Genomic DNA, 24,411 nt, shown 5'->3' with positions numbered 1-24,411 from the left:
CGTGATTAGGTGAGGAAACTGATAGGTAGAAAAGTTAATGTGTTTTTCAAGGGTAGTATGAGGGGCACAGATCAGGCTCAAGGTCTATTTGACTAAAGGTCTAAGCTGCTTCCTACTACAGCACTGCATCTGTATTCTAAATAGAGAAATCCGTTCTCAACTGGATTGTTTGATGGCTACCTACCTTGGGTAAGAAAACAAATCATAGGCCAAGTTTCTAAAATACATTTAGCTCTATTTCTCTAACACTGACTACCAGAAATACTGACTACCTTATAATTTCTAATTGAGTTGCTCTTTAAAAATTCAAAATAAATAATCATCTTTATCTTATTACAACATGTGACAGAGGACGTATATAGTTCTCATTATGATGCTTTCTTAAACTCTAACTGCTAAACTTAAATGAGAGGCATTTGGTACAATGTGAAAAATATTCAGTTCAATTAAAAGTAATTGATGCATAGTGAAATAATTCTTCCCAAAGCTGCTGTAAAATCTTCAAAAAAATAAAGCTACTTAATAATTTTCATCTCCTACAGGCTAGAGAGAAGCATTATTGCATATTAAAAATTGGAGTGTAGTTTTCCCAGCGGTAAAAGAAAGTTATTAAAACAACCTATTTATTGTTGATATAACTATCCATTTGTGCCACACAAAAAGTAACAAATTTCAGTACATTAAAAGAAAAGCTAATTAAGGTATAATTAGTATTTTCTGTATTTTGATAATTAGGGGTTAGTTGGCTATTCCTTTTCAAATTTCTATTTGATGCAGCCCGACAATGCCTTTAATGAGCAACTAACGCTATTGAATCCCTCATGGCAGAGGAGTTTAGTGACCACTACTACATTACTTTCATTTATCACTGCCTCTTTACCTATAAATTAATCTAGCCCTGTAGCTATGTTGATCTACTTTATATCAATTTCTTCATCCATATCAGCTGAATATGTATGGCATTAACCTCATTTGCTAGTTGAGAAAAGCAGAATTAAAATGAGATCTAATTTCTTGTGCACAGCACAATTTCAAAACTGCCTGCTAATTTCCACCACCTGTCAGTGTGAAGAGCCTTTACTTTCTTGTAATTAAATAAAACAGTATATTTTTTAGCAGCTCTGAAAAATGCTAATCTTTCAAAAGTGTTCAGTGATCATTAATCATGAGGACAGTAAAGGAGCCTTATTCAGAGTGCTCATTTATCCTTTGTTTAAGCTAAAAAAAATTTTTTTGGCCTTTCCACAGAAAGAAAAAATAAATGTACCAGATGAAATATAAACATTAACTCTTATAATCCATGCTTCTGACATTTCTATTTATCTGTTTTACTGCCACCTAGTAGTAAGAGGCTTAACATTACATAACTTGGAGATAGCTAGTTTGACAGAATTAAGCAGGAATATAAGCACACATATTCTCTAAAATTAGTAGGAATCTAGTAAATGCACACTCCATCCATCTATATGTAGTAGAAACTAAATTTATATGACTTAGAATATATAGAGAGAATAATTTTTGACAACACATTTAAACAAATTCATCCAATAAATTGCCTATAATGCTCTGCATTAAATTGTTGCCTAAAACTATCATTTGAAAAAAGACAGTGTCATTCAGACATAGACAAGCATATTTAAGCATGTTCAACTGAACTTTACAAGATTACCCAAATATATATAATACAGCCAGTAGGAAAAATCTGAAACTATTAAAAAAAAACTTCCTGTTATTTAAATATTAACAGATAGCCATTTTATTATATTTCTTCTATCTTTTCTAATATTTATTTTTCATTGTTTTATATCATTTTAATCACAATATACATGTATAAATTAATAAACAGCCTGCAATTCTGGCTTATCATTCATGTATGTTTTTCCATAAGCCTTCCTTCTAAATTTTCCATCCTGTTTATCATATAAGAACATGAATTAGCAGAAAACAATGTATTTGAGGAAGAAAAATATAAACCACATGTGAATATATTATTAAAAGGCTTAACCACTTAATATTAGGCTCATACTCAGGCTAAACATACCTATTCTTCAAATACTAACATGTCTTCAAAATACCTTCTCAGATTTATGCTACCAAAAAAACATAACATGTCAGTAAATAAATGATTATGATTAAGAAGTTACTATAAAGAACTTAAAAAAAATTATTAAATGATCAAAAATAATTCACAGTATTCCTCATTTAAATTTGTAGAAAACATCTGACAATATAGAATCACCGTCTTAAAGCCTAAGACTCTTTTGGAAATATTTTAAGCCATATTTATTTAGAAACTTGTAGCTAAGATGAGTTTTTTTTATCATTCCAGTTATCAAGTCATTATATAAAAGGTGCTAAGCAAGATGTGGGATGGATGATTTACAAATATTACACAGCTTCAGGATTTATGCATCAGGAATAGGATGGATCCCCTGTCATTCGAATTCCTTTTAAGCAAGCTGCTGCTGCTGCTAAGTCAATTCAGTCATGTCCGACTCTGTGCGACCCTATAGACGGCAGCCCACCAGGCTCCCCCATCCCTGGGACTCTCCAGGCAAGAACACTGGAGTGGGTTGCCATTTCCTTCTCCAATGCATGAAAGTGAAAAGTGAAAGTGAAGTCGCTCAGTCATGTCTGACTCTTCGCGACCCCATGGACTGTAGCCCACCAGGCTCCTCCATCCATGGGATTTTCCAGGCAAGAGTACTGGAGTGGGTTGCCATTGTCTTCTCCATTTAAGCAAGCTACCTGAAGCAATTATCAACAAAAGAAAAGAAGATACTTTCTGGAATGAAGAGAAGACTCCCATTGATAAAGAACATAACCAGCTTCGGCAGTATCATCACAGGCGAACACCTCTCTGATGTGACTGCGGTAGACTGGCACGCCTCACCTTCTGATATGTAGGGAAGATCATCTCATGTATGATTTCCACAAGACCCAATGCCTACTTAGACAAACTGCAGACCAACTGGGGAGACGAGGAGCTTTTGAGTTGCAAAATTTAAAAACTAAAATGTCTTTAAACCGAGTGTTCTTTAGTGCTGAAAACTCTTCAAAGATACATCTTAATCACATCCACATATTTCATTTGTTATTTTTATCACAACAATTTCTTAGAATCACTAGAAGAATTTCAAACATCAAAAGATGAGAGGATGAATGTATCTGAGGCAGAAAAATCAACACCAAAAGAAAGGATTACCTTCTGCCTTACTTGTAAAAAATTAATGAGAACAGCCACAATAATCCAATTCATAATGCAAATGCACATGGAATCGCACTTTGTGCATTTTGTCCACAAATGTTAAATTCTATAAATGCTTCAGAATTTATAACCATTTAAAATAAATGGAAAAAGTAAAGATTTAAGATACTCTGTGTGTAACCACATACTTTTAATACGTTTTTACAAATAATCATTACTTTGTATTACAGGATGTTGCATAATATCCAGCATAAGGAAGACAATAAAGATTTATGGAATGTATGTATAAAGAATTACATGATTACATATGTCAAATAACAGTATATTTGATCAGGTATGAAAAATAATACATGGCGTGCTAAGTTGCTTCAGTCATGTCTGACTCTTTGCGACCCCATGGACTGTAGCCCGCCAGGCGCCTCTGTCCATGGGATTCTCCAGGCAAGAATACTGGAGTGGGTTGCCATTTCCTCCTCCAGGGGATCTTCCTGACCCACCGACTGAACCCACGTCTCTTAAATCTACTGCACTGGCAGGTGGGTTTTTTACCACTAGCACCACCTGGGAAGCCTTAAAATAACACATAGGAGTCAGTATAAAAATAATAAACCAAGCCCATTATTTTTCCAACTTAAATCCTATACTTCTCCAAATTACATCATAATTTCAATTATTAACAGCTGCTAAGATTTTCACTTCAGATTTTCGTGCTGCAAACTTCCTTGTCTAGTACTTAATGCTCTTGAATCAACACTTAAATGCACTTAGGGAGGAGAGTGCCAAGTATAATTTGGCAAACCCATTTATAAAGCAAAAACATTAAAAAAATTATTAGGACGTAGGCTACTTTGCTCAACTTTCTGTTAAGCAGAGACACAGGACGTGTTTTTCAATAGTTAATAAATATTATCATGTAAGTTGAATTAAGTAGGAATGGATGTAGAGAAACCGTATTTTTTTTTAAAAAGTATCCATCTGAATTCTGATATATATGTATTAGATGTACATGACAATCGAAAGAACAAATCCGTGAGCAATAAAACAATCCAGTGGTATAGGCATTAACTATGACTGTAAGTACTAACCATTATCCAAGAAGGAAAATGTAGCTAGCTCTAATAACACTCTATCACAAGGACAAATTATGATATATTTATACAGGAAATGTGAAAGTAGCTCAAAATGAAAGTTCAAAAACTTTCTTAAAAGTCTTTTAAAACACTTAACAGAAAAAAAAGTCCCTTAAGTCAGTGATCATTATTCTCTAACATTCAAACTTCAAAAGACAATCTTAACTTTTGAAGGTACTTTCTCTCCCCTGTAACCTGCATGATGATATACCTGTTACACTAGAGAAACTTTTTAATGTTAAATGCCTACTGTCTAAATGTTTTAAAGCTGCTTCTTATTTTTCCCCAAAGTGAAAATTCTATATACAAAACAGTTTTCTGTGATGTCTTAAATACCTTTCCTTAAAACTGTGTTGTTAAATATAAACACAAACACTGTTTTACAAAAAACTGAAAAATATATCCAAGTTACCAGGAAAAGCAGCAAGTACATTATTTCAACACTGGATTACACTTACAGTAGTCAACTTAAGTTACTATCACGATGTGTTTTTCTGTTTCATTATTCAAGTGCTTTCCTACTCAATTTACCCTTAGCTGTTAGTAACATTCGACACAGAAGGATCTAACAATTGTAGAGAGAGAATGCCATCTGCTGCTTCATGTGGTACTCAACAGGAAAAAAGCTTGATAACAGGTAGAGCAATTACAAAAAATAACTTCAAAATCCGAAAAGAAAGATAATACCTGAAAGTTGAAACGCTCTTACTTCTATTTCAGACACCTTGGAAACGCCTCGATAGGCGCTTACTGCCTCAGTGCAAATTCCAAGTCAGTCCACAGGATTGCAAGGGGGCAGCGTGCGCGTACATCACAGTGGCTATGAAGAAGGCTCTTACTCAGGTATGGAGAGGGGAGGGTCGAAGGAAGAGGGCCACTTGCCTGGCCTTAATGGAGTTATTTCCCATTTAGGAATTACTACAATATCTTTTCTATGAACATATGGCTTATAAACAAAGTGATCACATAAATTATCTAAACAGGGACCCTTTGGGGAATGAAAGGTGGATCAATTAACTATCAGTTATGCCAGTGCAACAAGTGTGAGCGTTTCTCAGATGGCGACAGTGGTAAAGAATCTGCTTGCTAATGTAGTGAGACATAAGAGAGGGGTTCAATACCTGGGTTGGGAAGATCCCCTCGAGAAGGGCATGGCAACTCACTCCAGTATTCTTGCCTGGAGAATTCCACGGACAGAGGAGCCTGGCAGGCCACACTCCATAGGGTCGCAAAGAGTCAGACACAACTAAAGCAACTTAGCACACACACACAAAGTGTGAACTGGGACAATCCTAGGCAAACCCAAATGTATGGTCACCTATTGATAAATTACTATGCTGCCCCCATTCCCTTTAGCTTCGTAACAATGCCCTGAGAACCTTCCTGAAAGCAATTTGAATTTTTTTAGTAAACAGCTAATTCAGGAGGATGAAGGCAAAAAAGGGAGATGGAGGTAGAAATAACAAGAAAGTGTATTCCAGACCATATAATGCCTCAGTCTAAGTAACTACCTCAAACAGCCTGATTTTTCACTTATTTCACTTTGTTATACTACTAGAAATTCTTTAGTACTAATAAATATCTTCTTTAGAAACGGCAAATCCTTTCAAGGATAATTCACCCATACAATTAATTGAGATTCTTCCCTCTTGACACCTAGCAGATGCCAAATATCTGGGGAAAAAGCAAATTTGTGAGGCGTGTGCTTGTTTGTTCCTGTGTGCGGGTATGTTACTGCGTGTAGTGTGGTGATGGAGAAGAGACACAGATCATTTTAGAGAAGAAAATCCCTCTGGTGGTGACTGACTGCATAGGATGTCAAAACTGGGAATAAAAGAAGGGAAAAAAAACCTCTTTAAGTTTAACTTGCCAATTTGAACATTTAAATCCAAAGAGGGAAAGGGAACTTGCTCCCTCCTCAATTTCTGGTGTCTTAGTTTAGCAGGCCAGAATTCAGGAACTTTCTATTAAAAATAGAGCTTATCAGTGTCATTGGTTAAATAATAATTCTTTGTAGATCTATTTTTAAAGGAAAATGCATTTCAAGATTAAATGACCACATTTTAACTAACATTCTGAATTCAACTTTCGGTGCAATTTTGTAACCAACAAAAGTAAAATTGATGTTTATGGGTAGGGATGGCTTGAATAAACTGTTGTTCAGTCACTAAGTCATGTTTGACTCTCTGCAACCTCATGAACCTCAGCATGCCAGGCTTCCCTGCCCTTCATTATCTCATGGAGTTTGCTCAAACTCGTATCTATTGAATCAGTGATGCCATACAACCGTCTCATCCTCTGTCGTCCCCTTCTCTTCCTGCCCTCAATCTTTCCCAGCATCAGGGTCTTTTCCAGTGAGTCGGCTCTTTGCATCACGTGGCCAAAATATTGGAGCTTCAGCCTCACCATCAGTCCCTCCAATGAATATTCAGGGTTCATTTCCTTTAGGATTGACTGCTTTCATCTCCTTGCTGTCTACAGGGCTCTCAAGAGTCTTGTCCAGCACCACAGTTTGAGAGCATCAATTCTTCGGCACTTAGCCTTCTTTATGGTCCAACTCTCAATCCATACAAGATTACTGGAAAAACAACAGCTTTGACTATATGGACCGTTGTCAGCAAAGTGATGTCTTCTCTTTTTAAAACACTGTCTAGGTTTGTCATGGTTTTCTTCCAAGGAGCGTCTCTTACTTTCGTGGATACAATCACTGTCCATAGTGATTCTGGAGCCCAAGAAAATAAAAGACTGCTTCCACGTCTTCTCCCCTCTATTTGCCGTGAAGTGATGGGACCAGATGCCATGATCATAGTTTTCTGAATGTTGAGTTTTAAGCCAGTTTTTTCATTCTCTCATTCACCCTTATCAAGAGGCTCTCTAGTTACTCTTCACTATCTGCACATCTGAGGATGCTGATATTTCTGCTGGCAATCTTGACTCCAGCTTGTGCTTCATCCAGCCCAGCATTTCGCATAATGTACTGTGCATATAAGTTAAACAAGCAGGGTGAGAGTATACAGCCTTGTCATACTTCTTTCCCAATTTGGAAACAGTCCGCTGTTCCACATCTGGTTTTAACTGATGGTTCTTGATCGCATACCGATTTCTCAGGAGGCAGGTACGGAGGTCTGGTATTCCCATCTCTTTTAAGAACTTTCCACAGTTTGTTGTGATCCACACAGTCAAAGGCTTTAACGTAGACAATGAAGCAGAAGTGGGTGTTTTTTTGAACTGCCTTGCAACCCACTCCAGTACTCTTGCCTGGAGAATCCCATGGAGGGAGGAGCCTGGTAGGCTACAGTCCATGGGGTCACAAAGAGTCGCACACGACTGAGCGACTTGACTTGAATTCACTTCACTTCTATGATCCGATGGATTTTGGCAGTTTGATCTTTGGTTCCTCTGCCTATTCTAAACCCAGTTTGTACATGTGGAAGTTCTCGGTTCATGTACTGCTGAAACCTAGCTTGAAAGATTTTGAGCATAATCTTACTAGTATGCAAAATGAGCACAATGTACGGTAGTTTGAACATTCTTTGGCACTGTTCTTCTTTGGGATAGGAATGAAAACTGACATTTTCCAGCCCTGTGGCCACTGCTGAGTTTTCCAAATTTGCTGACATATTGAGTATGGCTCTTTAACAGCATCAGCTTTTAGGACTTTAAATAAATAGCTCAAATGGAATTCCATCATCTCAACTAGCTTTGTTTGCAGTAATGCCTCCTAAGGTCCCCTTGACTTCACACTCTAGAATGTCTGATCTAGTTGAGTGACCACACCAGTCATTAAGACCTCGTTTCTATAGTTCTGTGTATTCTTGCCATAGCTTCTTAATTTTTTCTGTTTCCATTAGGTCTTTACCATTTCTGTCCCTTATTGTGTCCATCCTTGCATGAAATGTTCCCTTGATATCTCCAGTTTTCTTGAAGAGATCTTTTGTCTTTCCCATTTTTTAATTTTCCTCTACTTCTTTGCATTGCTCATTTAAAAAGGCCTTCTTTCTCCTTATTATTCTCTGGAACTCTGCACTCAGTTATTAATATTCATTGGATAATTAAAATACACAAGTGGAAAATATTCAGCAGCACATATGCATCATGCATAGAGGAGAATGCAGTATCAAAAGAAAAAGCTGCAAAGGTAACTGAAGTTAGACCATAGAAGAAATTTATTTTGTAAATAATGGAAAATCGTTCATTCTAAGCAGAGAAATGGCACATGAAGAAATGTATTTTGTAATGACTGGCAAAATTTAAAGACTGACAAGAGCAAGTACTATGACAATATAGAGCAACACACACCTCCTCTGCTGGGGGGGGGGGGGCGGGGGGAACAAACTGCTATGACACCCAGGAGGGCAGCCTGACATCACCTTGTGAAGCTGAAGATAATGGGCATTCCACAACCTAGCAGCTCCACCCCTAGTATCTTTACCTTCGAGAAACTTACATATATGTGTGAGGAAACAGGTATTAACAGTACATACTGCAATTTTTTGGTAAACATTAAAACTGGAAACACCTAACATATAATAACAGAAAAAATGAATATATAATGGCATAGTAATATATTACAGTGCTATATTTAATTATTACAGTAATATATCACAGTACTATATTTATTAATTAAAATAATTAAAACTGTATGTATCATCATAGGTAAATTTCAAAAACAATGTTGAACAAAAAAGGCAAGTTATTACCTAATAATCTTCTATGAAGTTAATAGTATGTTTTATTAACAAATATATAGAAATATGGGTGAGAACGAAATCATGCATGAAAGTAACACTAAGTTTAGGGTAGTGGTTATTTCTGAGCAAGAAGTGAGAAGAACAGAATCAGACCAATATGTTTTAATGTTTAATTTTGAAATATATGGATCTGAAGCAAATGTGACAAAGCATTCATATTTGACAAAACTGGAAGATTCACTACACTATTCTGTCTTTCTACCAAAGAAAAGATTACTCTGGTGGTAGTACAGAAAATGGATTGGAAGGAGGCAAAAAGGAAACTCAGAGTAAAACCAAAAGGCTTCTGAAATCTAGTGAAAAATGACAAGCAGTAATAACAAGGATAAAAAATAAGGGGCTTGAGAAAGGAGTAGAACTGAGAGATATCCAGAAAATAAAATCAATAAGATTAGGAGACAGGACAAACATAGGAAGTAAGAGTAAAGTAGACACTTACAAGTTCAAAGTCATTTTTCCTCAAAATAGAAAAGCAGGTAGAGAGCATTTTAGAAGACAGTTGTTTAGTCGCTAAGTTGTGCCTGACTCTTACGCGACCCCATGGACTGTAGCCCAGCAGGCTCCTCTGTTCATGAGATTCTCCGGGAAAGAGTACTGAGGTGGGCTGCCATTTCCTTCTCCAAGGGATCTACTGGACTCAGGGACTGAACCAGTGTCCCTGCTTGGCAGGCAGATTCTTTCCTACTGAATTACCTAGGACGCCCCACAGTTTAAATAAGTGTAGTTTATTCCAATTATAAACCAGTAAAGCTGTTACGATATAAAATGGTTCTACATAAAAATCTAGATCTCCCATTTCTTTGGGAAAATCAATCAACTGTATATCAACACAGCCATCTCCCACTTTTCATGTCTTGCTAAGGTCAATCCTGCCACAGTAGCAGCAAGCACTGCAGAGCAATCAAGACCATGCCTACCTGAACACTGGCTGGGTCACAGACTCATCCGAGACTACAGAGCATCTCTCTTCTCTGCCCTGGGCTTCCCGGCTGTACAGCGATGGCCACAAAGTCAGCAGCCCAGGGAGGCACGGGAACCCAGGAAGCTTTCCGATTGTTTGTTTCGACACTGACCTTGGTCACAGGAGTAAAGACCAAGGTCACAGGACCTTGGTCTGGAGGTCCTGAGAATCCCTGTATGCCTTTACCCCATAGAGCTAGTCACATGAAATCTGTGTATGCCTTACAGAATCCAGTGAACCAGTGAAGTTGCTCAGTCGTGTCTGACTCTTTGCCATCCCATGGACTGTAGCCATGGAATTTTCCAGACAAGAGTACTGGAGTGGGTTGTCATTTCCTTCTCCAGGGGATCTTTCCCGACCCAGGGATCGAACCCAGGTCTCCTGCACTGCAGGCAGATGCTTTACCATCTGAGCCACCAGGGAAGCCCCACAATAATTTGAAGGCTTTTCCACTCTATATTACACTGTTTTGATTTAAAACCCAGACTAAATGGATATTAGATAAGTAATATTTCCAGTGTATTCACTCCTGCAAAAGCAAAATACAAACTCTCTGGGTACATTTAAAACCGAATAATTTATCATAATTCCATGTGTATAAATTTAATATCATGTAATTTTTGTCTGATTCTCTTTTGTCTTATTAGATATAACCTTTGTTTTAGATATAACCTAAAACAGTTATATCTAGCTACTCATTTTTCTCCCTAGCGGTCTCATTCAGTATTAGCTTAATTCTAAGATAATTTTATTAACATTAATCCTGAATGAAAAAAAATCCTGAAACAGCAATAAAATATCACAGTATATTTGACAAAGAAAGTATCAAGCTACATCACTTTTTTGAAAAACAAAGAAAACTTTACCTGAACTAAAAGGATGATCTTAACAAAATCAAATAATTTTCAAACTACTATACAACTACTATTAAGAGAAAACCATAAATGAACTGAAGGTTTAGCTAAATTTTCCAAGGACAAAAAAGCTCAGTCCAATATAAAAAGCTGCTTCTAGAACTTAATCTCTCTACATTACTAATATAAACTACAAATACAAAGGAGGTAAGCATACTCTTAGGACTTACTACAGAGAAGGATTTGGGGAAGAGAAAGAAAACCCCATGAATCCTACTCAAGTGTCACAGTACTACTAAATATCTGGTTAGCTTCACATAAACGCCTTCAATAACACCTTACTGCCTTAAGATCAATTTATCCAAACATCAAGCTAAAACTTTCAACTAGCAGAGTACAAGTGTTCCCTCCACTAAGGTAGGTTAGTTGTGGCCTCTCAAAGGCTTCTTACTCTTCTTGTCCTCATCATTTATCATGTACAAAGGCTGAGGAATGAGTGGAAAATATGCTAGAAATCACGTAAATAAATATCAAAACAAATACCTCTCAGAACTACTAAAAGAGTAAATCTTATGTTTTAAACCTTGAAATACAATACAATAAGGCAAAATTCAGTATGGTGTTTTAACCTTAACTATTTGATGACTAACTACATAAAAAATATTTACTAACTGCCAATCAATCTTCAAAGACAACGGTAAATCTAAGCATAAGACAAGCAATCTCACATTGCCTTTAATAACAATTAATCGTCTTCAATTGATCAATTAATTTTTTATGTCAAAACTGCTCAAATATATCATTGAGCTTAAAGGTGTTACATGTAAATATCTTTTCTTCAACAATACTAGTTTTAATCTCTAGTAAAAACCTACCTTTGAGGTTCTTTGAAGTTGATCACCAACATATGTTTTACGAAACTGATCCAAGAACCACAGAATTGCAAGTTCTATTTTCTCATTAGAACACTGAGGCAATCCGGTATCCATTAAAGATATAAGCTGAAAAACTCTTTTCATGAAGGAAAAAAAAGGCTTCAGTAAAAATTCTTAGAGAAATAATATTAAAACATTTATCAATTTTATATAATATAAAAATTAAAAAAATACAAATGCTTATAAGGAAAATATTTCAAAAATCATCTGAAATCCTACACTAAGAGATACCACAATCTGGTCAAATTCCTTCTATCCTTTTTTCCTAACACATACATATACATGCCTAGAAACCTACATGGACATAACAATCATTAATTTACTAAATTTTATATATAAATATATGTGATATACACATAAATATATAACATCTATATGGTAAATACCTAGCATTATATATCATATAAACATAGATGTCAACTTAAATATGTATAAAAACATATATATTTATAAAACATTTTAGTAAAAGAGAGTGATATTGAATGTGTAATTTTGTATTTTTTCACTACAACATTTTCATCAAACCATATATTTTGAGTCACATGGTTCAAAGTACCAAAAAAATAAAATAAAATAAAGAGGTACACCCATCAAGCTATATCACTTTCTTAATGAGTAATAAAAATTTTATCTGAAATAAATTACAAGATGATCTTAACAAAATCAAATGTTTTTAATATAAGTATGCAATTATATCAAAAGTCATAAATGAACTAAAGGCTAAGTTAAATTTCCTAAAGAAAAACTTACTAGAATAAAAACCTTAGCCTAGGATTTTCCCCCACCCTTCCCCCTCAAAAAAAAAAAAAAAAAACAACCCTTCTATTATCTATTTTCATTAAAATTTTCCAAAGAACAGCTGCCAAATGGCTGGTGCTAACAAAATCAGCATACCATAATAAAATTTTTAAGAGACAGAAATAGAAGTTCAGGAGGAAATAGTACCTACTTTTTTTCTCACTGTACAAAGGCAAGTGGATCCAGCCCTAACCCGTCCACTTCCATCCATGTGTGCACACAAGAACATACACATCCACACTGTCAACAGTCTGTGTCATTTCAGAGACTTTAAATGTATGTACAGGCAGACATGACTAACTATTCTCCTTCCAACTCTTTACACACATGAAGCATACTATACGTTACACTGCTACACCTAGCTTTCTTCATTGACCTTACAGACTTCTCATGTCAGATATAAAGACCTTCCTTGTTCTCTTGTTACAGCTGTTTAACATTCCATTATATGCCCACGTGTGCTCAGTCACTAAGTCGTGTCTGACTCTTTAGTGACCCCACAGGTTGTAGCCTGCCAGGCTCCTCTGTCCATGGGATTTTCCAGGCAAGAATACTGGAGTGTGCTGCAACTAACCATATTATTTTCAACGTTCCCCTACTGATGGACACTAAGGCTGCTTATGATATTTTGCTGTTACAAAAATGCTGCAATTCACAATCTTTAACACATCATTCCACACATTTACAGTTATAATATAAACCTTATAGTAAAAGTCAACTTATTGGCTTAAAGAGTATGATTTATAATTCTGATAGCTATTCCACTGAAGTTGCCTTCCAATGAAACTGAAATAACTTATACTCCCATCACCAGTAAAAGAGAGTGTCTTTACACATAGATAATTCAGAGTGATACTAAACTTTAGAACTTACTGGAATCTGAAAAAATGGTATCTCTAATATTTATTATATTTTAATCTCATAACAACTAATGTTCTGCATACCAGGAGACCTCCTTGTGTCCATCATCTGTGGTCCTCCTTCAATCCCTTATATTCCTTAAGGTTTCACTAAGGTGTCTTTTGTTAATAATTCATTATAATTTTTAATTACTAAAAGATTACATGCACAAAACTTCTAAAACTCTAGCCATCAACCACCTTGTTTCCTTTCAACTAATAAATGAACAACCTACTGTTCAGACAACTCTTACGGATTTTGCATAAGAACAACGTCTTACCCAAATCTGAGGTCTTTTCATATTTCATCTTTTTATATATACTGCTATGATACACCAATAACCTCAGATATGCAGATGACACCACCCTTATGGCAGAAAGTGAAGAGGAACTAAAAAGCCTCTTGATGAAAGTGAAAAAGGAGAGTGAAAAGTTGGCTTAAAGCTTAACATTCAAAAACGAAGATCATGGCATCTGGTCCCATCACTTCATGGGAAATAGATGGGGAAACAGTGGAAACAGTGTCAGACTTTATTTTTGGGGGCTCCAAAATCAGATGGTGACTGCAGCCATGAAATTAAAAGACCCTTACTCCTTGGAAGAAAAGTTATGACCAACCTAGATAGTATATTCAAAAGCAGAGACGTTACTTTGCCGACTAAGGTCCATCTAGTCAAGGCTATGGTTTTTCCTGTGGTCATGTATGGATGTGAGAGTTGGACTGTGAAGAAGGCTGAGTGCCAAAGAATTGATGCTTTTGAACTGTGGTGTTGGAGAAGACTCTTGAGAGTCCCTTGGACTGCAAGGAGATCCAACCAGTCCATTCTGAAGGAGATCAGCCCTGGGATTTCTTTGGAAGGAATGATGCTAAAGCTGAAACTCCAGTACTTTGGCCCCCTCATGTGAAGAGTTGACTCATTGGAAAAGACTCTGATGCTGGGAGGGATTGGGGGCAGGAGGAGAAGGGGACGACCGAGGATGAGATGGCTGGATGGCGTCACTGACTTGATGGACGTGAATCTGAGTGAACTCTGGGAGTCGGTGATGGACAGGGAGGCCTGGCGTGCTGCGATTCATGGGGTTGCAAAGAGTCAGACACGACTGAGTGACTGAACTGAACTGAACTGAACTGATGATACAGTGGAACTTAATCTTGAACACCTCTTGTGAGATACGGCTCAACATTTTTTGCAGACGACTACCCAGCTGCTCCAACACCCATTCGTTTCTCATATAGTTTATTTTTGCCCACCATTTTGAATTACCCCTTATCATATACATTAGGTCCATTTGTGAATTTGTATTACTTTCTGGATATTTTATTTTATTCCACTGATCTGTCTCACTAAACGTCTTGCCCAATTATTTTTTTCATATTATTAATTTTCTAAAACACAGTATATAATTAAGGCTATGTCAAGTTTTAATAATCTCATTTTGAATATAAACTTATATTTCATTGAAATACAACTACTGTGCTTTTTCCTATCAGCGAAGAGTTCGTGGAAGAAAATATCTTGTTTACATCAAATGAACTTCTTTATAAATCTTGGTATTTGCTGCCAAAGTGTTATGAAATAACATTTTGGCAACCATTTTTATAGTTAAATAGCTAAATTAAGCTACTTATTTAAAATTACCTTCACTCACTATCTTTAATGCTATTAAAATTTATGAAGGAAAGCTTAACAAAGATCAAATTTAAGAATCATATTATCAACCAGGTTTGTTTTTCTAAAGAGTATTTATTCTTTGATTCTGAAAGGAGGAACAAAGCTAGGTTTTGAAGTCTACGTATTGGTCAACGCATAGACTGCTGAAGTAGTTTTAGTTAAATAAATACAGACACCAAGCCTCGTCTCTGGATTCAGGTGATTTTAAGTAACACATATCCTGCTTTTAAATTCTTTATGAGTAGGACCTCCCTTTTCCTACTCTAGTTCTTTGCTGATTCTATGCAATTGCTTGTTTACTTTTATTTCCTTTAAATAGCATACATTCCAAAAATCTGAGGAAGACATGAAACCAAAAGACAAGTTTGCTGGGGGTGCCTTTACAACTCATATTAAGCTGGCGATTTGTATTTGCTTAAGAGGCAACGCTATCCCAAGCAGGAGAGTAGGAAAAAGTTCTCAGGGGGGCACATGATCCTTTTGTCAAATAAGCTTTGATAGTTCATTAATGCAGGAAGTTCAGCTGCAAGTAACTGAAATCCAAAATAACAATTGCTTAAACAATATAGATGTTTATTTCTCTCTCAAGCAAAAGTCCAAGGCAATGCTCTAGGACCACCTGGTGCGCCACGGTGTATCTAGATGCAGGTTCCCTCCGTCTTGTTGTTATGCTTGCCTTCACTCACCCAGTAACTTCATGGTTTAGGATGGATTCTTCAGATAAACCCATGTGCATATATGTTACACACACCACATTTACTTACATTCAACTGCCCAGAATATAATCACTTAACCATACCCAGATGTAAGAGATTATAGGAAATCTAGTCTTTATTCAGGTGGCCAATGCCCAGCAAAACACTTCAGGTATTCTATTACTGCAGAAGAAGGAAAGAAGAGATACAAGACAACCAGCAGTCTCTGCCATAGTACTCTCCAAAGATTTGCGGCCACCCCTAAACAAATGCTTAACACCAAAGTTTGTATTGTATATAGGTTAGGTTAGGTTATTGAATATTCACTTGCAGTTTAAATTTAGTGGCCTACATTTATTTTTACCTTTATCTTAAATTATCTTTGGAGCATGAAGGGAATACAAATACAAAATACATCAAATAACTTTGATTCAAATATATGCACACCATTCCAAGTATAAAGAAATGAATTTTTGGATAATAAACTCTTTTATCTCTTTTACATTCTCCTTACATCCAATTACATAAGTAGTTGTTCAGTCAATAAATACTTCAAGGCCTACTATAATGGCAGGTATATGTTAGGAGTTCAGAAAATAACACTGAGCAAAACATATATATTCCTAGTCCTCCAGAAATCTATAATCTATGCTGGGAAAGACAATAAAACAAATAATTAGAATAAGGAATGACAAGTGCTATAATAAACACTATGAAGAAATTAGCAAGAACTCCTGACATTCTTGGATGGAACAGAGCAAAGAGAGCGTTGAGAGAAAATGGCAAGTGTGTGTAGTTATCTAGACAGCGAAAAACAAAAAAGTGTGACTCATTGAAGAGCTGAAAAAAAGTCCGATATGGCTATAAAGCAGTTAGTGGCAGGAGATAAGGCTAATGAGACAGGTAGGACCCTGATTATGAAGAGCCTGACAAGCCACATTAATTTTAATCCCAATAGCAATGAAAGTCATTGCAGAGTTTAAGCAAAGCATGGATACAATCAGATCTTTGTTTTTGAAAGCCAGAAAGGAAACAGTGTCCATTTCAAACTACAGCATGTCTCTAGGTAAATGATGACAGGAGTTAAAACAGCAGGGCGACAGAAGCAATTGAAACTAGCTAGGATAACTAGAAGGTAGAAGTTGCTAGAATTTGATGACCATATGGACACTGGTGAGAGAAAGAAGAAAAAGTTAAGGAGAACTCCCAGGATTTAAGCCTGGGCAATTGAGTGGACAGTGATGAGACCATGGGGAAAGTCAGGGTTGGGAGCAGATGGAAGAGATGGGTTTAATTTTGGTCACTGAATTAGAGGCACATGTGGGATAAAACTTGCAAGAGAACCAGTTCGGTAAGTGTTTGGTGATCAGAGATACGAATTACTACAGCAACACAGAATCACTGAGCCACGCGGGGGGCTCAGTTAAGGTTAAAAAAAAAAAAGTGTATCTTAGGAAGCTAATACACTCCATGGGGTCACAAAGAGTCAGACATGACTGAGCAACTGAGCACACGCGCACACACACACACACACACACACACACAGCGGTACCTATCTACAGAAGAGTGTAATATTTTTTATACTACTCAAGAGATTAAGAGAAAACTCTGAATTCAGGTTCTGCCACACAGAGGAGATAAAAATACAGGGGCAAACAAAGCAGATAAAGCTTATTCCTCCCCTATTCTACTGAAATAAACAACTAAACATTAAGAGATAGTAAGTACTAAGAAGAAAAACCAGAGTAGGATAAGGATGTTACTTTGGAAAGGGAGGTCAAAGAAGTAGAGACATCTGGATACAGACCTGACCGAAGTGACAAGAGTACTGTATAAAACCTGGGAGAAAGCATTCCGAGCAGAAGGGAAGCACAAAGCCCCTAAAGCGAAAGCATGCTAGCAACACTCAAAGAATACCAAGGAAGCCAGTGTACGTAGTTGAGCTGAATGACAAAGTGCAGGAAGTAAGGTCAGAGAACTAGCACTGCACGCTCTGGGCCATGGCCAAGATTTTGGCATTTCTCTCATGTGGGACAGAAAAAGCCACTGGAAGTTTCTGAGTAGAGAAGAGGAAGCAACACGACCGAATGGGAACTTAGCTATACCACAGCCAAGTTTGGGACAAAGAGCAAAACACAGCTAGTTGCAAAAGTCTTCAGTGAAAAATGAGGAATGAGTGGGAGGCGAATAGGTGAGAACAGCATGGAGAGGGCACAGGGTAAGCCGAATCCTTAGGAAATCTCTCAAAATGTTTACATTCTGTTCACGATGGGTGAAACTGAAATAACTATTAAATTATCTTTATTTAATTAGAATTGTGTGGCATGAGCACAAATATTCTTATTTGCTAAGTCAAATTAGCATATTTTGAAATTTTAAACATGTCTTAAATGTCATTATCATGATATTAAAAGTTTTTATGAATATCAACCTTTTCCTGATAAAATAACATAAACTTTGACAAGAACTTCTAAACTTCTAATTTTGTAGTGTTTTCTCAGGAGTTACAATGGTTATCACCTAACAATAATACACAGAAGGCAAATAGTATTACAGTTCTAGTTAACTTGGAATTTCTTCATATGAAATTGGTATTTTAAATTTTTATATAAAACATAGTTCTTAATTTAAAATCTCAGTATGTTAGAACACATATTTATGTTTTTTTAATAGACAAAATATGTTAGTCCTGGTACATACCCCACCTTGAATCTGCTTGGCTTAAATACCCACCATCCCCCCCACCACCTCATCTCATCCCTGGGCTCAACCACTTGCCCTGTAGCCCCAGGAAAGATTCATACAGTTCCTGAAGTTATAAATCCTCACTCAGGGGAGAGGAAAGGCCTACCATAGCTCTAGCCAGCCCCCACCTCCAACCAATAGAACCAACAGAAGCTCTAGCAGGCCCAGCATCTCCTCAAAGGGGCCAAGGAACAAACCTAAGAAGCATAGAAAAGTTAAACACTCCAGGAGCAGATTTCAGCCACTAAAGAGTGGGCCACAGAAGTAAGTAATGAGAGAAACTGCTTGCCCTTAGTCCCCATCGCCCTGCCACCACCAAGACGGACTGTTTTGAAACATAGCTGTTCCATGTGGTCCCTGGGGAAAACTGTAAAAGTGAGCAACCAGGTGTGGAATGCACCACCTTTTATAATTGATTCTCATTATTTATGGCAGTTATATGCTATAAAATTGCTGTTAAAAACTGAATTAGCAAATATTAAACCACTGCTCCTAGAGGTAATAAAGGAATAGGTTGCTGAGGAACTCTGGTCACAATATTTTCATCAGCTACTCTACACATAAGCTGTTTTATGTGTTTTTGTTTAAAGACACCTTATTTAATATATGTTTTTGATTCATTAACTTTGAGCTCACAGCTAACAGCACTAAAATTTGCTCCTGAAGAAAGTTTGTCTAGCAAATGTACTTTCTCTGTAAGGCACATTACAGCCTTCTTGTGCTTACGGACACTGAGAGCACCTCAGCACTATGCTGGAGGGACGTCTTAAACAGCGAGACCACTGACAGAAAGGACAAGGCGTGAAAAATACGGCACTAAATCCGAAGGCAAAAAGGACATGTTTATGGTATGAGCGCTGAAACAAGAAGACACACCATCTGTTCAACCTCCGCTGTGAAAATGTACACCGGGCAACTCAGATTTTTAGCCACTATGCACAGAACCAGGAGCGACTACAACCTGTTGTTGTTCAGTCATGCTCCTTGCAACCCCATGGACTACAGCACACCAGGCTTCCGCATCCTTCACTGTCTCTTGGGGTTTGCTCAAAATTATGTCCATTGAGTCAGTGATGCCATCCAACAATTTTATCATCTGTCACCCTCTTTTCCTCCTGCCCACACTTTCCCTCTGATGTAAAAACTGTGGGTAGAACACAAAATGCTGTTCCTGTCATTATCAAGCTCAAAGACCTTCACCTATTTCCACATCAAAAGCAGTACCCACTAAAGCCCAAGGTTAAGGAAGGGTTAAAACCCATCATGGAAAATTTAAAGGAACAAGGGCTATTAATTCCCTATAATAATCCTATATAATCCATGAACACTCCTATTTTGGGTATAAAGTCAAATGATAAATGGAGACTTGTTCAAGATATATGAAGAATAAGTGCCTTATCTTTATACTTTACTGTCTGAAATTCCTGAATGAGCCAAATATTTTTCAGTCATTGATTTGAAGGTTGCTTTCTAGAGTTAAACCTATATTAAATCATCCTCTATCTATGGCTTTAAAACAATTGAGAAGACTCTTGGGCATAACAGGCTGTTGCCGTATTTGGATTCCGGGTTATGGGGAACTTGCCCAGTCTTTATATAAACTTATAACTGAGAATCAGCAGGCCCAAACTAACAAGCTGGTTTGGTCCCCACAGACTCAAAAGGCTTTTGAAGGCTCTCCAAGCTGCTCTTCTGCAGGCTCCAACTTTGAGCTTGCCCACAGGATCAGAGTCCTTACTGAAAAAAAGGCTAAGGCCACATGCCTTAAGGGTAACTGCTACTATCGTTTCGCTAATGGCCTAAACCTCATAAGTTTACTAATGGGCAAAATCTTACTGTACAGACTTCTCAACACGTAAGTGGGATCTTAAACTCTAAAGTTCAGAGTGATAATGGCTCCTTCTTTAAAGCTGCTGTAACTCAAGGGGTGTCGAAAGATCTAGGAACAGAATATCACTTACACTGTTCCTGGAGACCCTAATCTTCAGAAAAGGTAGAAAAGGCGAGGCGAATGACATTATTAAGGCACATCTGTGTAAGCTAATTCAGGAAATAAAGACAGCTGGTTTAAAGTTTAACCCATACATTTATGAGGACTCAAACTGCCCCTCCAAAAATGGGATTATCTCCAGTTTCATCTACCTCATTAGAACTGATTCAAATGTATTTGCAGGATGCTTGGGGCTGGTGCACTGGGATGACCTGAGGGATGGTGTGGGGTGGGGGAGGTGGGAGGGGTGTTCGGGATTGGGAACACGTGTACACCCGTGGCGGATTAATGTTGATATGTGGCAAAACCAATACAATATTGCAAAGTAAAAAAATAATAATAATAACCAAAAAAAAGGGATTATCTCAATGACAGACAGTTTTTGTGCAGAGATATCATCACAGATCTTGAAGCCTTAGAACTAACTATGTGACTTAGCTCTCAGCTTTTCAACTTCCTCATCAATTGAAGGCATAACATGGTGGGTTTCTCCACTTCAAGGAAAGAACTTTCTTCAACTTTGCGAATGCCTTGACCAACAACAATTCTATGTGACGTCTCTTCTTTATCTGATGATATCTAACTATCCTAAGATGGACTGATGTAACTATGGACATAATGTAACTTTTAATTTTGATTATGATTTAACTTGGTTTGGGATTGGAATGAAAACTGACCTTTTCCAGTCCTGTGGCCGCTGCTGAGTTTTCTAAATGTGCCTGGCATATTGAGTGCAGCACTCCAACTTCATAATTTTTCAGGATTTGAAATAGCTCAACTGGAATGCCATCACCTCCACTAGCTTTGTTCGTAGTGCTTTCTAAGGCCCACTTGACTTCTTCACATTCCAGGATGTCTGGCTCTAGGTGAGTGATCACATCATCGTGATTATCTGGGTCATGAAGATCTTTTGTACAGTTCTTCTGTGTATTCTTGCCATCTCTTCTTAAAATCTTCCGCTTCTGTTAGGTCCACACCATTTCTGTCCTTTATCGAGCCCATCTTTGCATGAAATATTCCCTTGGTATCTCTAATTTTCTTGAACAGATCTCTAGTCTTTCCCGTTCTGTTCTTTTCCTCTATTTCTTTGCACTGATCTCAGAGGAAGGCTTTCTGATTTCTTGCTATTCTTTGGAACTCTGCATTCAGATGCTTATATCTTTCCTTTTCTCCTTTGCTTTTCACTTCTCTTTTTTTCACAGCTATTTGTAAGGCCTCCCCAGACAGCCATTTTGCTTTTTTGCATTTCTTGTCCATGGAATGGGCTTGATCCCTGTCTCCTGTACAATGTTACGAACCTCAGTCCATAGTTCATCAGGCACTCTATCTATCAGATCTAGGCCCTTAAATCTATTTCTCACTTCCACTGTATAATCATAAGGGATTTGATTTAGGTCATACCTGAATGGTCTAGGCGTTTTACCTACTTTCTTCAATTTAAGTCTGAATTTGGCAATAAGGAGCTCATGATCTGAGCCACAGTCAGCTCCTGGTCTTGTTTTTGTTGACTGTATAGAGCTTCTCTATCTTTGGCTGCAAAGAATATAACCAATCTGATTTCGGTGTTGACCATCTGGTGATGTCCATGTGTAGACTCTTCTCTTGTATTGTTGGAAGAGGTGTTTGCTATGACCAGTGCATTTTCTTGGCAAAACTCTATTAGTCTCTGCCCTGCTTCATTCCATATTCCAAGGCCAAATTTGCCCGTTACTCCAAGTGTTTCTTGACTTCCTACTTTTGCATTCCAGTCCCCTATAATGAAAAGGACATCTTTTTTGAGTGTTAGTTCTAAAAGATCTTGTAGGTCTTCATAAAACCGTTCAACTTCAGCTTCTTCAGCATTACTGGTTGGGGCATAGACTTGGATTACTGTGATATTGAAAGGTTTGCCTTGGAAACAAACAGAGATCATTCCGTCGTTTTTGAGATTACATCCAAGTACTACATTTCAGACTCTCTTGTTGACCATGATGGCTACTCCATTTCTTCTAAGGGATTCCTGCCCACAATAGTAGATATAATGGTCATCTGAGTTAAATTTACCCATTCCAGTCCATTTTAGTTCGCTGATTGCTAGCATGTCAACGTTCACTCTTGCCATCTCTTGTTCGACCCCTTCCAATTTGCCTTGATTCATGGACCTGACATTCCAGGTTCCTATGCAATATTGCTCTTTACAGCATCTGACCTTGCTTTTATCACCAGTCACATCCACAACTGGGTATTGTTTTTGCTTTGGCTCCATCCCTTCATTCTTTCTGGAGTTATTTCTCCACTGATCTCCAGTAGAATATTGGGCACCTACTGACCTGGGGAGTTCATCTTTCGTATCCTACCATTTTGCCTTTTCATACTGTTCATGGGGTTCCCAAGGCAAGAATACTGAAGTGGTTTGCCATTCCCTTCTCCAGTGGACCATATTCTGTCAGACCTCTCCACCATGACCCGCCTGTCTTGGGGTACCCTCTGTTCATTTCCAAGGCAAACCATTCAATATCACAGTAATCCAAGTCTATGCTCCAACTAGTAACACTGAAGAAGCTGAAGTTGAATGGTTCTATGAAGACCTACAAGACCTTTTAGAACTAACACCCAAAAAAGATGTCCTTTTCATTATAGGGGACTGGAATGCAGAAGTAGGAAGTCAAGAAACACCTGGAGTAACGGGCAAATTTGGCCTTGGAATGAGGAATGAAGGAGGGCAAAGACTAATAAAGTTTTGCAAAGGAAATGCACTGGTCATAGCAAACACCCTCATCCAACAACATAAGAGAAGACTCTACACATGGATATCACCAGATGGTCAACACCGAAATCAGACTGATTATATTCTTTGCAGCCAAAGATGGAGAAGCTCTATACAGTCAACAAAAACAAGACCGGGAGCTGACTGTGGCTCAGATCATGAGCTCCTTATTACCAAATTGAGACTCAAATTGAAGAAAGTAGGGAAAACAGCTAGACCATTCAGGTATGACCTAAATCAAATCCCTTATGATTATACAGTGGAAGTGAGAAATAGATTTAAGGGCCTAGATCTGATAGATAGAGTGCCTGATGAACTATGGACTGAGGTTTGTGACATTGTATAGAAGACTGGGATCAAGACCATCCCCATGGACAAGAAATGCAAAAAAGCAAAATGGCTGTCTGGGGAGGCCTTACAAATAGCTGTGAAAAAAAGAGAAGCGAAAAGCAAAGGAGAAAAGGAAAGATATAAGCATCTGAATGCAGACTTCCAAAGAATAGCAAGAAGAGATAAAAAAGCCTTCTTCAGCAATCAATGCAAAGAAATAGAGGTAAACAACAGAATGGGAAAGACTAGAGATCTGTTCAAGAAAATTAGAGATACCAAGGGGACATTTCATGCAAAGATGGGCTCAATAAAGGACAGAAATGGTATGGACCTAACAGAAGCAGAAGATATTAAGAAGAGATGGCAAGAATACACAGAAGAACTGTACAAAAAAGATCTTCATGACCTAGATAATCACGATGGTGTGATCACTCTTCTAGAGCCAGACATCCTGGAATGTGAAGTGAAGCAGGCCTTAGAAAGCATCACTATGAACAAAGCTAGTGGAGGTGATGGCATTCCAGTTGAGCTATTTCAAATCCTGAAAGATGATGCTGTGAAAGTGCTGCACTCAATATGCCAGCAAATTTGGAAAACTCAGCAGGGGCCACAGGACTGGAAAAGGTCAGTTTTCATTCCAATCCCAAAGAAAGGCAATGCCAAATAATGCTCAAACTACCACACAATTGCACTCAT

General features: G+C 37.5%; 1 protein-coding gene across 5 annotated transcripts in view; it reads right to left on the bottom strand.

Moving 5' to 3' along the window:
- RANBP17 (RAN binding protein 17) overlaps nt 1–24,411 on the bottom strand; it is a 355,460-nt gene that overhangs the window by 237,614 nt on the left and 93,435 nt on the right. For all 5 annotated transcript variants that reach the window (XM_069556017.1, XM_069556019.1, XM_069556020.1 and 2 more), the window contains one exon: nt 11,780–11,915. In XM_069556017.1, the coding sequence (XP_069412118.1) occupies nt 11,780–11,915 (136 nt within the window). The remainder of the gene's footprint in view (nt 1–11,779; nt 11,916–24,411) is intronic.

This window comes from Ovis canadensis, chromosome 16 (assembly GCF_042477335.2).
Source record: "Ovis canadensis isolate MfBH-ARS-UI-01 breed Bighorn chromosome 16, ARS-UI_OviCan_v2, whole genome shotgun sequence".
Taxonomy (NCBI): Eukaryota; Metazoa; Chordata; class Mammalia; order Artiodactyla; family Bovidae; genus Ovis; species Ovis canadensis.
Note: the sequence above shows the minus strand (reverse complement) of the source record. Positions and strands in the feature narration are given on the sequence as shown.